Raw genomic sequence first — 15,322 nt, forward strand, 5'->3', positions numbered from 1 at the left:
GTTAAATTGTGGCTGTTGACTTGCTTGCCAAGCAAGTTTGTTTGCAAAACATTTCATTACCATATTAGGTAACATCATCAGTGCACCTCCGGTGAAGTATCGGTGTTCTGTACCACTTGCTATTTGTGTGTTTGGTTTGCTGGGGTGTGTGGCATCACTTCAGGATTTGTTCCTTGTTGGTTGGTACATGGGCTCCAGTTCCTCATGTTCGTTAGTGGAGTTCTGGTTTGAGTGCCAGGCCTTCAGGAATTCTTGTGTCTGTCTTTGGTTGGCTTGTCCTAGGATGGCTAGGTTGTCCCAGTTGAATTGGTGTCCCTCTTTGTCAGTGTGCTTTGAAATGAGTAATAGTTGGTCAAATCTCTTGGTAGTCAGTTAGTGGTCATGAACCCTGATGGCAAGATTTTCCTTCCAGTTTTCCTTGTATAAATGTTTTTGGCAGTCTTTGCATGGTTTCTTGTAAATAACATTGGTTCTGCTAGTTGTGGTTGCTGGTTCCTTTATTCTCATGAGTAGTTGTCGGTTCGTGGGCTACCATGATTCCTAGGGGTGAAGTAATTGGATGGTCATTTCAGACACATCCTTAATGTTTGTTAGGGTGACTAGTGGCTCTGGAAGTGTTGAGTCTTCCTTTGTGGTGGTCTGTTGTGTAGAGTGTGGCAGGCTACGCTTTTTGGGTAACCACTGTTTCTAAAGATGCTGTATAGGTGTTCTTCCTCAGCTTTGTGTAGCTCCAGGATACTGCGGCTTCCTCCGGTTCGGAGGAAGGGTCACTGGACCCGAAACTCTAACTGATTTTTTTCTTCACCAAAGCTGTGAGACCTGCTGGGCTTTTCTGGCAATTTTCGATTTTGTTGTACATGAAGGACATGTCTGAAATAACCAGCAGACTACTCCACCCGCTAGGAATCATGATAGCCAAAAACTGACAACTATACTATGACAGCTAGTGATGAGAATAAAGGATCCAACAATCACAACACAACCAATGCTGTTTACAAGATTCCATGCAAAGATTGCCAAATACATTATATAGGGAAAACTGGAGGGAAAAACTTACCATCGGGATTCATGGCCACTAACTAACTACCAAGAGACTTGACCAACTATCACTCATTTCAGTACACACTGACAAAGAGAGAGACGCCAATTCGACTGGGACAACCTAGCCATCCTAGGACAAGCCAACCAAAGACAAGCGTGAGAACTCCCGAAGGCCTGGCATTCAAATCAGAACTCCATTAACAAACGTAGAGCTGGGTCCTATATACCGACCACCAAGGAACAAATCCTGAAGTGATGCCACCCACTCCAGCAGACTGAAACACGTTACAGCAAGTAGGACAGAGCACTGACACTTCACCAGAGGCGTACTAATGACGCCACCTAGTAAGGTGACAAAACGTCTGCAAACAAACTTACAGATCAGTGAGCAAGCCAACAACTGCATTGACAACCCGAGGTACAAATCTACTCAAAAACCTTGAATTTGGTTGAGTTATTCCAAATTCCTCTTTCTTCTGTTTGTACTTCAACTTTAGTATTTAAATAAAGTGTATTTTGCTTAACGTAAAGTAGTTTGACCAGCCACATCGCATCTGGAGTATGGAAATTCACATCTACCTGTAAAATAACACAAAGTTAGGGTCTAGACTACCTTCTGAAAATACTTTGAAGGGGTCTGGCCTGGAGCATACCATTATATTTCATTAATGGGACTGGATGTCAATCTAATGCCTGGGCACAAAAGATACAGCATCTTATCCCTTGTCAAGTTTCCCCACCCACGTATCTTTAAATTTAAAATGAAATGGTTTTCATTCCTTCCTTACTCATATAGTATTTATGATCTCCCCTACTGCACTATTTCTGGAGGAGAGGAGTAATCAGTAAACCGACTCTCGGCCACAATCATCACAGGTCTGAAAAACTGGAAAGAGTCAATTTTTGTTTTTTTAAACACAAGACCTTTGCCATTAGAGATTATGATACTATTTTTATACGCATTAATTACTGTAATTAGATGATTTTCCAACTTATAGATTTTTTTGCAGGTACCATTCTTTAATAAGAGAAGTTTTGAACACTTACATTCGCTGTCCCCTCCAGGAGGGCGGTAAAAAGAAAGGCCCAAAGATATAATGGCTGCAATTTCTAGTATAATTAAAGTTACATCTTGTAGTGCTTCCCATACTAACTGCAGAAATGTTTTAGGCTTTTTGGGTGGTATGAAGTTCTGACCAAACACTTGCTTTCGTTTGTCAAGATCAGCTGGGTTGCCAGACAGACCTGGGAGGAAAGAAAGAAAGTGGTATGAGAACAAGTAGTTTAGGGTTAGACAGAGAATTTCAAGCAGTCAGCTCTTAATACACAATCAGAATATTAGCACCATCACCTCTGGTACATTCCCTTTAAAGAGATGCATATGGCACAGATTTTGAGGTTGAATGCATGTTTGCTATCTAGACATGATGCGGCATCCACCTGAGCCAGAACAGTTTCTCTTTTTAAGAAATTGATATTTTAAAGATGGTCATGAATGTTGACGATTAAGTATTATTCCCACAGTAAGCAGGTGGTTATGTAACTTCTTTGAACCCCAACATCAAGTCCTGTGAGGTGGTAAAATACACACTCATCCCTTCAACATTCCCCACAGTAAATTTTACACCAATATGTAGACAACAAAGTGCAGAATGGGAGACATTCATTCATTCCTTCTGATGAAAAATGAAGTTATTAAAGTCAATCCTTTAATTCTTCACGAAACCTGTCATTTAACTTGACCTATCACCTGGTTGCGAGCAAACTACTTTTGTTAGCACTCTACAGTCATCATTCATCTTGTAAATGTTCCAAACACACACGCGCGCGCGCGCACGGACACACACACAGTAAGCCATTCAGCCCATTGACCCTACTTCTCTGGTCATCATCATTTAACTGACTTTGATCCCTATCCATTGATCAACTGCAAGTTTGACATTTCAGTTATAGTATTCAAAGCTTTTGGTTAGGGGCCAGGAAGTTTCAGATTTCCCACCACTGTATACAATCAGGTTTCTTGAATTCAATCCTGAAAGGCCCTAGCTCTAATTTCAGGATCGTTCGCTCTTTTCTAGATAGCCCCACGAAGAGAAAAAATGTCTCTTCTATGTGGTTGTTGACTTGTTCGCCAAGCTGGCTTGTTTTCATTCAGACGTTTCATCAGCATGCTAGGTAACATCGTCTGATGAGGCGATGTTGCTCTACTCTGCTTGGAATTTGTATCATCTGGTCTGTCAAGGTGAGTAGTGTCATTTCCAGTTTTGTTCTGTATGCGTTTGTATATGGCAAACCTACATACAATAAGCCAGCTCGGTGATCAAGTCAAGAACCTCACCCACAACCTGAGCTACAGATCTTTGCTAAAAAACTTGAAATTTCTCTGTATGCTATCAAGACCATTATTAGAACATAGAACATAGAACAGTACAGCACAGAACAGGCCCTTCAGCCCACAATATTGTGCCGACCACTGATCCTCATGTATGCACCCTCAAATTTCTGTGACCATATGCATGTCCAGCAGTCTCTTAAATGACCCCAATGACCTTGCTTCCACAACTGCTGCAATTACTCTTAGGGATTACAAGCTTTAGACTTTGCAAACATAATAACTTAACCCTTATACATCCTTGTATTATTCTGGTGAAACTGTATATTCCCAGTTTTGTGTTTTTGTCCCCATCATACTCCACCAGATGCTGACCAGGCCGATGAAAATGCAAAGAAAAAGTCTCATAAGATGATTGGAATGTAGTATCTTACCTTTCTGTTTGCATGCCACTTCTCCAAGATGAAAGGGAAACTAGCTTTTTTAAAATCTCCCAAATCTCTCAATAATCCATTATTATTTATGAAATTAGCCACACGTTGTGGTGTGTATTCTGGAATGATTGGAGATGTTTCATTTGGTGTTAATTATTCAAGCAGAATGGTCTGTGCCTGTGCAGTGACTACCACTCTGGAGCAATTGGCTTCCATTTAGGAAGATAAAAAGGAACATGGAAAACTAAAGCAAGTTTTGTCTCTAATTAAATTATTCAATTAAATTACTCATTATTTTGCCTCTGAAATATCAAGACCAATTTACTAGACAAGGCCTGTGACCTTCTCCAAACATACTCCAAAATGTACATATTCCAACACAGAATTTCAGTCTTCTTCAAATTGTACTTTTCCTCTTCCTTTCATTTCACAAGAACAGGACAAATTGGCATTTGAAATAGCTTTTTCATTGAAGCAGTGTTGCCATCCCCTGGCTTATGAGTTTTAGTGAGTATTGGCAAACTGGAATAGACTTGTTTGATTTTCTTAAAGCTGGAAAGCAGGAAGAACTGCATTTTTTTTGGGAAGTGCAATCCTTCCAGGTCCCAGCTTAATTCAAAAGTAACCTGCTGGATTCATTGAACAATTCTGCTGGACCAATTTGTTAGAGGCAGGGAACACCAGCACATCTCTCAACCAAATATCAGAGCAGCTGGAGTCTCAATGAAACAAGGAATAGTTTTGTTTATCCAGTAAACAGAACACAGAAACAACTTACCAGAATGTGCAGCTGCCATGTTTAAGCGTGCAGACATATTGGTGATAAAACAGGCATCAATGCAACTGTTTATTTAATAAGCAAGATCTAACTCATCACAGTATCCGTACTGTGGAGTTAGAGGCCATGTGGCCCATTGAGGCTGCTCTAACCCTCCAAACAGCATCCCACAGAGACCCACTGCCCTAGACTATCCCTGTAATCTTATATTTCCCGTGGCCAACCCATCTAGCCTGCAGATCCCCAGAGACTACTGGCAATTTAACACGGCCAATTCACCAAAGTGGCACATCCTCAGATGATCCCATACCATCCCATAGTCCAAAGGAAGCTGACATAGACTTGGGGAGACTCCCCACAGACAAGTGCCCAAGGCTGGAATTGAATCTGGGCCCCTGGCAGTGTGAGGCAACAGTGCTAATCACTGAGCCACTATACCACCCCAATACCTCAAAAGGTTGGGAAGTCTTGGCCAGCAGTGGAATAAACCAGACAACCTGAGGCAGTAAAGAGAAGGTTACACCATTTAATTAATTGAAGATAATATAGAAAAAAGTTCGTATGTGTTGTCTTCCTGGTAAAGACAAAGATCGTCACATAAGCTCACTGCCCTCTCCTGAAAACTCTTCAAGCTTAGAACTAACTAAAAGATAGAGGTTAAATATTAAAATATCTTGGAAATTCACAGCACCAGTGAAATATTTAGCTATGCATTATTTCTAGGATTGCGTGCATATTTATGGTTCAAAAATCTACAGCCCTAGATAAGTAACAAATAAGATTCTAAGTTGCACTGTAAGCCTTAAAGCATTAAGGATATGGATATGGAGGTTTCATTGGAAGAATGAATGCAAGTGCCACAGACTGGAAAGATTTTAGGCTGATATGAGAAATGCAAGTAAACAGCAAGAATGATTCAGCCCATTTAACTCCTGTGACATTTGGAAACAAATTCATAGCCAAGGTAAGAAACTCACAATGCTATCCCAACTCTCTGTTGGAACAGTCAGGCAATCTGTCTCTTCACTTTCTTCACCAAGGCATCAAAAATACCCAATTTCAACTGACAATAAACAAGCCATTATTAACACATGAGATAATGGGAACTGCAGATGCTGGAGAATCCAAAGATAACAAAGTGTGAAGCTGGATGAACACAGCAGGCCAAGCAGCATCTCAGGAGCACAAAAGCTGACGTTTCGGGTCTAGGTCCGAAACATCAGCTTTTGTGCTCCTGAGATGCTGCTTGGCCTGCTGTGTTCATCCAGCTTCACACTTTTTCTTATCTATTATTAACACGAGATATATTACGTTGTGAATCTAATTAAACAACGTGGCAAAAATATACACTTCTGATTCCGGAAAATATTGCCTAGGAAACCGTCATTGGGTAATACAGCGAAGAACCCGACCCTTCTGTCCAACCAGTCCATGCTGAACATAATCCCAAACTAAAGTAGCCTCATAGCCTGCTCCTGGCCCATATCCCTCCCAAGCATTCCTATTCATGTACTTATCTAATTGTCTTTTAAACACCGTACCTATATCTACCACTTCCTCAGGAAGTTCTTCCACATGTGAATGGTTGTGTGTAAACAAGTTGACCCTCATGTCTTTTTAAAATCTCTTCCCCCTCACCTTAAGAATGTGTCCCCTAGGCTTAGGGAAAAGACAACACCATTAACTATCTATACCCCTCATTATTTTATAAACTTCTAAGGTCACCTCTCAACCATCTATGCTCCAACGAGAGAAGTTCCAGCCTATCCTGCCTTTCTTTATAACTCAAACCATCCATACCTGGTAACATCCTGGTAAATCTTTACTGAACCCTCTCCAGCTTAATAATATCCTTCATATAACAACAGGACTGGAGACAATATTCTAGAAGAGGCCTCACTCATCCAAATCATTTGCGTAAATAACAAACAAAAAGGAGGACCCAGAACTGATCCACATGGAACACCACTGGTGACAAGCCTCCAGTCCAAAAAGCAATCCTCCACTATCATCTTAAAAAAAAAACTCAATTTGAAGCCCATCTGCAGCTAGTTTTGATAATACAGAAATTAAGTTAAACTTAAATTTAAGCTTTAAGACAATGATGGGGCCATTGTTTAAAATGCAGATTGCCCTAAACTGCTTTTGTATTGTGTCAATGCCCATACCAGCTCGATATCTGGTATACATTGCTTGGTGACTTTCAGAAAGTTCTCTTCCAGGTGAGTGTGTACAGGCCACTATGACAAGATGATGAGCCACTGTTACAGGGCTTGAACAGAATTCAATTGTTTAAGGGATTAGGACCCGTGAACAACCCTGCACTGATATTACGGAGCTGCAAGTCACTGGGTGTAAGATTCACACAGTGGGTGGGGTTAGCACTTTGGAAGATTCACACAAGAAAACACACTGGAATGTGAGACTAACTCACACAGAAAACACACAGGAATAATCAAAGAATATTACATTAGGAAATTACTAACAGTAAGAGCATGGCACAGGATCACCATGCATATAGTTAGTACAGAAATATAATAAGCATATTATAAATATTACTCTCTCTAAATACAAAGATATAGTGTCAATGGAAGCACAAATTTACCCTGATGGCATTACCACCTTTTCAAGCCCTAATACAGTTTTGTGCTGTTAACCAATTAAAAGTGGTATAAAAACCACTTTTCTTTAATTCACATGGAACAAAGAACCAGACTAACAAAAAAAAATCTAGAAACCATTCTGCACACTGAAGCACCTAACTGAAACTGGGCTCCAACGTATACACATAGATTTTGTCTCAACTGAAGTGAAATCAACCACCATCTTTTATTTATGTAGGGTCTTTCATGTAATAAAACACCCAACATTCCCAGGGACATCAGACTGAAAATATGTCACTGGGTTTCCAACACACTGATTTTGCTGATGACTGCTATATTTGGAATTATACAAGATGGCTGTAGGAATGTGGGAACAGGGAATTAGTCAGTCTCTCAAACCTGTATGCTATTCAATGAGGCTATGGCTGATCTGCTACCTCATTCCATTTGCCCTGTACCACCTCATACTTGGGCGAATTGAAAACCATGCAACTCAGATTGACAACTAAAACAATCTACTTAAAATCAACTACTGTTTTGATCACATGCAATAGAGCTTCAAATGTTAATGAAAATCTGCAAATAGCAGACTAGCAAACATGCACCAATACGGCTAAGAATTGGACCACTTAAGCATCCCATGCAGTCACCACCCCCCCCAACCTCAGTAATTAATTTATAATAGCAGATAAATACTGAGAGTTGGTATTATTGACACTGGGCAAAACAGCTGTTATTTTGCAATCATGAACATCCCCAGGTAGAATGGGATAAATATTCTTAAGGTGGTACTCTGAACAGGAGAATTCAAAGAAAACATTTTTAATGCACAGTTGATGAGGCTTTCAAATGAATTTTGGAAGAAGGTTAAAGCTACTCCTGTTAACTGTTTCTAGTGTCTTATTTCTTTAAAAAAAATTATGTAATACCTGACTAATAGTTTTTGTTTTTTTTAAAATTGTTTAAGTGGAAATAAATGTAAATTTAGGACTCTGTTTCCATTTCACAGATGAAGTGTGGGTGCTCATATTCTATTAGTGCTGAGGTGTTCTCCAAGAGGCACATGAATTGATTGCGATGAGCAAGAGCCCCAGTCATGAACATGACATACTGGGGTTTGCAGAGGATAAGGTAGTGAGGAGCCTGAATCCACAACTTGTGAATATTTCACCCATCATTACCAAGAAGCAAGGTAACTGCTGTCTCAGTAACATGCAATGTTTTGTTTTAAGACTTATTTTGGAACCAAATACATAGGATGAGTGGTTCAATTGCTCAAGCCGGCTCTCTAAATGAAATAGGTAACACTCCAAAATCATTTGTACTAGCTCACCAATTCCCAACCCTTTGCCGACACCCCCCACTTTGTTTCATATTTTTTACCCAACAACATCCACTAACGGCCTGCAGTCTCAGTCACTCAGACAAGAGAAATTCTGGTTTCTCATATGCTCCATGTGAAACAAAGTACCTTTGTCCTGAACAGCAAGATACGTGTCATTGACCTCTGCTTCCCAAGAGAAAAGTGTTTTCTTTAAGCATACCACTAAATTCCTTTTTAAGATCACAACTTGCTATGAAAGGGATTATTCTTATTCAGACTTTTGCAACCAGGTCCTCAACGTAATCTGAAAATATTCTCCGACGGAATAATTTTGCGAGTTGGCTAGCATAAGGCCATTGGGACTGTCTAAACAGGAGTGCTTCACAGCTATCAATAGAAGCATGCAGCATACTTTTATGAAGCATTCTTAACATTTACCTAAATGGATTGTCACTTGACTGGAAACTGTTTGGAATGTTGCCAAAGCTAGGCAATTAAACACAAATATGTGTCACTCACCTATGTTTGGGTAGGGGACAGAAATAAATATTCCTCAACGAAACGCCACATTATAAACTTGCCAAAAAGGGTAGGAAGAAAAAGCATCATGCAAAGATAAAATCACAATCAAATCTTATCCCACAGAATGGCTTTACACTGTCATCAAAATCTATAGTCCGTGGCTGTAGCAATAAACAGTTCATTTTCAAAGGTCAGGGCCAATAGCAAAAGTAATAATCAATCACAGTAATAGCAAATGGGAAGTTCCACTTGCAGTCAAACTTCAAAAATCTTTCAAAAAACATCATACTGCATGATTGAATTGGAACTAGAGAACAGATGCACATCAGTGAAGCATTGCAATAGCAATTTTCTGATCAATACAGCAATATTTTCTTTTGCTTTTTGAAGATTCTCTCTGCCCTCAAGCTTTATTGGTATTGCACTTTGGTGCAGAACAATAAAAATGCTAAAAAGTGCTTCTCTACAAGGGACAAGACTTCAATTCTACACAAGTGGGCTTATTTATTTTGTAATTATTAATATGTCTGCGGCATGTCTCCATTCTGACCACAACATGGTTACTCTAAATGTTCAAAGTCAAAGACGTGTGATACACAGATAAATGGAGCTGAATACTGACAAAAGGCGGAACAGAGTTAGAGAGTCAGATAGCACGAAACAAGCCTTTTAGTCAAACTCATCCTCTTACAGGGATCTGAGAGACATGGGCTATGAGTTTTGTGGCAGAATGGCTTGTTAAGTGTCTTGTTAACTGCTCAATTTGCCTCATTAATAAACAACTTCTGGTTTCACCATATGTACCAAAGAAGTTAGATGTTGAGAAAAAAACACTATAGAAACCAAAGTGGGTACCTGGTGAATGCCATTCACTTTGTCCTCCGATGGACTCCCCAGGACCTTACCACTAGTAATATTAGTCTTGCCTGATTTGCCTTTCCAAAACGCAGCACATCACATTTATCTAAATTAAACTGCACCTACCATTCCTCAGCCCAATGGCCCATCTGATCACGATCCCATTGTACTTGGAGGTAACTTTCTTCACTGTCTACTACGTTCTCCAATTCTGGTGTCATCTGCAAACCTACTAGCCAGATTTCATGTTCACATCCTAATTATTTACATAATGATAAAAAGCAGTGGGCCCGTCACTGATCCTTGTGGCATACTAGTGGTTCCAGGCCTCCAGTTGAAATGCAACCCTCCACCACCACCCTGTGTCTTCTACCTTCTAGCCAGTTCTGTATCCGAAAAGCTAATTCTCAGTCTATTCAGTGTGATTAACCTTGCTGACTAACTATCACGAAGAATCTTGCTGAATGCCTTACTAAAGTCCATATAGATCACATCCACTAATCTGCCCTCAATCATCTTTGCTACTTCTTTAAAAAACTCAATGAAGTTAATGAGACACGATTTCCCACACACAAAGCATGTTGACTATCCCAACCAGTCTTTGCCTTTCCAAATACATGTAAATTGCTGTCACTTAGGATTCCCTCCAACAACTTGCCCACCACTGATGTCAGGGTCACTGGTCCATAGTGCTCTGGTTTTTCCTTACCACTTTCCTCAAATAATGGCACCACATTAGCCAACCTCCAGAATTCTGGCACCTCATCTGTGGCTATCGATGTTACAAATATCTCAGCAAGTGGGCCAGCAATCACATCACTAGCTTCCCACAGAGATCTAGGGTACACCTGATCATGTCCTAGGGGTTTACCCACCTTTACGCCATTTAAGACATTCACTTCCTCCTCTTGTAATACTTCACTTGACAAAGGTCCAAATGCTCCCAAAGCTTGTCATTTCAAGTGTCACTATTTATTTCCCCACATTCTCCATCTTCCGCATCCTTCTCCACAATAAACACTGATGCAAAAAACTCATTTATTGTCTCCCCCAACTCTTATAGTTCCCTCACACAGGTGGCCTTGCTGAGCTTTAAGGAGTCTATTCTCTCCCTAGTTACACTTTTGTCCTTAATGTATTTCTGGATTACCTTTGGTTCTCCTTAACCTATCTGCCAAAACACTTATGACCCCTGTTTGTCTTCCTGATTTCCCCCTTAAACATACCCCCACTGCCTTGATATTCTTCTAGGGATTAACTCAATCTTATCATATATACTTGACATATGCTTCCTCCTTCTTAACCAAAACCTCAACTTCTCTAGCTCAGCTTTCTCTTCATCCTAACAGGAACATATTATCTCTGGACTCTCATTTTTAAAGGCTTCCCTTTACCTGCAAACATCTTCTCCCAATCAACTTTGGAAAGTTTTTGCCTAATACTGTCAAAATTGGTTTTCCTCCAATTTACAACTTCAACAGGTGATCTATCCTTTTACATCACTATTTTAAAACTGATAGAATTATAGTCACTGGCCCCAAAGCACTTTCACACTGACACTTTAGTCATCTGCCCTGCCTTATTTAACAAGAGGAGGCCAAGTTTTGCTCACTGGCAGGTACATCCACATACAGAAGCCCTTAACAGTCCCAGTCTATGTTAAGATCCCCTGCTATAACCAACCTATTATTTTTACAGATAACTGAGATCTCCTTACAAATTTGTTTCTCAATTTCCCACTGGCTACTGAGGGATGGATCTATAGTACAATCCCAATAAGGCAATCAATTCTTTCTTATTTCCAAGTTCCGCCCAAATAACTTACCTGGATGTATTCCCAGGAATATCATCCAAGTATAGCTGTAACGTTATCCCAAATCAAAAACACTAATCCTTCTCCTCTTCCGGCCCTTTTTTTATCCTTCCTCCACCATCTATACCCTGGAACATGAAGCTGCCAGTCCTGTCCATCCCAAGCCATGTCTCTGTAATTGCTAAGAAATCCCAGTCCCATGTTCCCAACTGTGCTCTGAATAAATCTGCCTTACCTGTTAAGCCTCTTGCACTGAAATAAATGCAATTTAGTTTATCATTCTCTCGTTTGTTCCTGCCTTCCCTGACAATTAAACTGATCGCTTTCCTCACAATCACCCTGGGTCCCAACACCCACCCTTTACTTGTTTAAATCCTCCTAAACAGCTCTAGCAAATCCCCCTGCCAGTATATTAGTCCCTTTCCAGTTCAGGTGCAAACTGTCCTCCTTATACAGATCACTTCTAAACACAGAAAAGATTCCCATGATCCAAAGGAATCCTTCTCCCCTGCAACAGCTCCTCAACCACACATTCATCTGCTCTATCCTCCTATTCCTACCCTCACTAACTCATGGCACTGGGAGTAATCCATATATCACTACCTTCGAGGAGTTCCTTTTTAAATTCCTGCCCAACTTCCTATATTTGGTCTTTAGAATCTCTTCCCTTTTCTTTTCTTACATCGTTAATTCCAATAAGTACAACAACCTCCTGCTAAACCATCTCTCCTTTAAAAATATGCTGTACCCGCCATAAGATGTCCTTGTCCTGGCTCCAGGGAGGCAACACACCATTCTGATATCTCACTGTTGGCCACGGAAACATTTGGCGAGTGTTACTGAATAAAGAGACCTTGGAGTGCAGGTTCCTTGAAAGTGGAGTCACAGGTAGATAGAGTAGTGAAGGTAGTGTTCGGTATGCTTACTCTTATTGGTCAGTGCATTGACTGCAGACGTTGGGAGGTTGAGTTGTGGCTAAACAGGACATAGGTCAGACCACTATTGGAATAGTCTGAAACTTGAAAGGGTTCAGAAAAGATTTACAAGTATGTTGCCAGGGAACTATCAGGAGAGGCTGAATAGACTGGGGCTATTTTCCCTGGAATGTTGGAGGCTGAGGGATGACCTTAGAGAAGTTTATAAAATCATGAGGGGCATTGACAGGGTGAATGGATAAGACCCCTTCCCTGGAGTGTGGGAGTCTAAAATGAGAGGTCATACGTTTAAGGCAAGAGAGTAAAAATTTAAAACGGATCTAAGGGGCAACTATTTTACACAGAGGGTGGTGTATATATGGAATAAGCTACCAGAGGAAGTGGCGAAGGCTGGTACAATTACCCATCCAGATACTTTTAGATGTTGTGTCTGAATAGAAAGGGTTTACAGGCAAATGGGGCTCGATTTAATTTGGATATCTGGTTGGCATGTAGGAGTTGGAAAAATGGGTCGGTTTCCATGCTGTACGTCCCTATAACTCTGACATACAGGTCGGAAACTGGGCACCAACATCTGAAGACATGCTGTCCGGGCACTGGTCACATGGATCTCAGGTTTACAGACAGTGGCATCCACTACGTTTGAGTTTTGAAGAACTCTCCTGGCACATCTCTGGCCCAGTTACAGTTCACTTCTAAACCTCATTACTGCAGCAGCAATCATCATTGCAATGCTGCTGCAAGAACAGTGCACGCAGAGAGACACACACTTAGCTCAGATGGGGCCAGGCTGCACTTCTATGCTTTTTGCCCACTATCACAGAATTCACTCAGTCTACCCAAATGCTCAGAGCATCCTTGTCTGGCCTTTTTGCACTTTGCCCTCTCAGCTACAGATACCAGGTTTGTATCACTTCTGATTTGCCTTGTTGTACAGCACAAATACAAAGGCAAGAAGTTTGTCATAGTCATCAGCTGGCCTCAGTCTGGTCAAGGCAGGGAAAGGCCTTTGGTCAGGGGTTCCTGGCGCATTAAGTCTCCAATACTAGAAGCAGTCAGCCAGCTAAGTTCCTGGGGCAGTCAAAATCACATGCTCCCCACCTAAAGGGTGAGGGGGCAAATGTTGGGTAGCCTATCACCCTTCTGGCCTCTTTCTTCCCGACTGGGAGCTGCTTTCCTCCTGCAAAGGGAGGCAGGTAACTAGGGGAGATACAAGTGGGTGGGACAGCAATTGTCATTGGTGCAAAAGGAGAGGTGTGTCTCGAGCGAGTGATGAAGCAGTGTAACAGGTTTGTGGAGTTAGTGGTGACGGGGTGAGACTGTGAAAAGGATGTTTCAGGCAGGAGTGAGAGTGGTAGAGCATGAGACAGTGGTAGGTGGCTACAGTAGTAAAAATCGAGAGAGACAGATTTGGGAGAGAAGTTGGTGGCACTTGGGACGATGGAGTAGAGAAGGTTACTGACCCGCTTGTTGCAATGCTGAGTGTTCCTGCAGACAGCTGTGACTGTACTAACCTGGGTGGTAACCCCAAGACCAGGATGGCACAGTCTAGTGCTGTGGTCCTCACTGTTGGGCCTGGGGACACAAGGAGTGCTGCTTCTGTACCACCCCAATCAACAGGGCCTCCAGATTTCCTGCCTGCAAAGTGGGGTGATGATTTCTCCTTGTCTTCTCTGCCCAAGGCCAACATCATGAATCATCCTAGGTCAGCAACGGACCGATAACGCTTGTGCAGCTGCATGACGGGCACTTATAGGCAGTGCTGGGGCAAGATAACTGGACAATACTGGGATAACCACTGAGCTGTGAACCGCGCCGGGAATAGCATGTGGTACGATGGGGCCAGAACTGGATGTGAGGATGTGCTAAGTGCAGGGTAGGGGTAAAAAAGGCGAGTTTGGTCAGCTACTTAATAAAAAAAGTCACAACTTCAGTGAAAATCCCTCCAAAAGCAAACCAAAACAAAAACGCCTCTGCAACTTAGGCTAAATTTTACATTTCTTTGACTAAATCCAAGATATTTATACAGACCTGGCCACAAAACCAACAAATCAACTGAATTCAAGATCATTCCAAATTTCACTTGCAGCAAATAGAAAATCAATTTGCTGGAATGTAATATTAAAGATAATAATCAACTGACGTCAGACTGTCTTCAGTCAATTTTCATTTTTAAAATTGCTTACTTAGAAGAGTGGCTCCATTTTCTGCTTGGCAGTCAGTAACAAGGGTGTGTTTAATCCAGTGAAATCCTATTTGTAAGGTCAGCAGCCAAATTTAAACCATTAACCCTGGGGATTGACTCAGTTTGTCTCTAGATCACTCCAGCAAGATCAGAACTTTAATTGTTCATTACCTGATATTTGCCTGCAGCCCTCAACCAGACGATAGCAACCTTCCGCATAGTTTACTTTCAATTTTATGTAGAAAAGACATACACAGTCACTGCCAATATGCTTCAGTCACACACAATAGACCCTGGGGGATTAATGAACCTGGACAAAGGATGATCTTGCCCCTGTTAGCAGTGCAAGTCCGCAAAACAGACTATTCACATACTTCTTTACAAAATTTTGAAATACATTACCGAAACTACGGAATATTTATCTAGATAGGAAACAAGCTTTTATATTCTCAGCAACATTCTTGTAGGGGGAAGGCCATAGAAACACTGCAGGAAAA

The 15,322-nt window shown here is 41.2% G+C and overlaps 1 protein-coding gene across 6 annotated transcripts in view; it reads right to left on the minus strand.

Moving 5' to 3' along the window:
* LOC125462795 (plasma membrane calcium-transporting ATPase 1-like) overlaps positions 1-15,322 on the minus strand; it is a 235,750-nt gene that overhangs the window by 101,218 nt on the left and 119,210 nt on the right. For all 6 annotated transcript variants that reach the window (XM_048553178.2, XM_048553176.2, XM_048553177.2 and 3 more), the window contains exon 3: positions 2,089-2,286. In XM_048553178.2, the coding sequence (XP_048409135.1) occupies positions 2,089-2,286 (198 nt within the window). The remainder of the gene's footprint in view (positions 1-2,088; positions 2,287-15,322) is intronic.

This window comes from Stegostoma tigrinum, chromosome 21 (assembly GCF_030684315.1).
Source record: "Stegostoma tigrinum isolate sSteTig4 chromosome 21, sSteTig4.hap1, whole genome shotgun sequence".
NCBI classification, from domain to species: domain Eukaryota; kingdom Metazoa; phylum Chordata; class Chondrichthyes; order Orectolobiformes; family Stegostomatidae; genus Stegostoma; species Stegostoma tigrinum.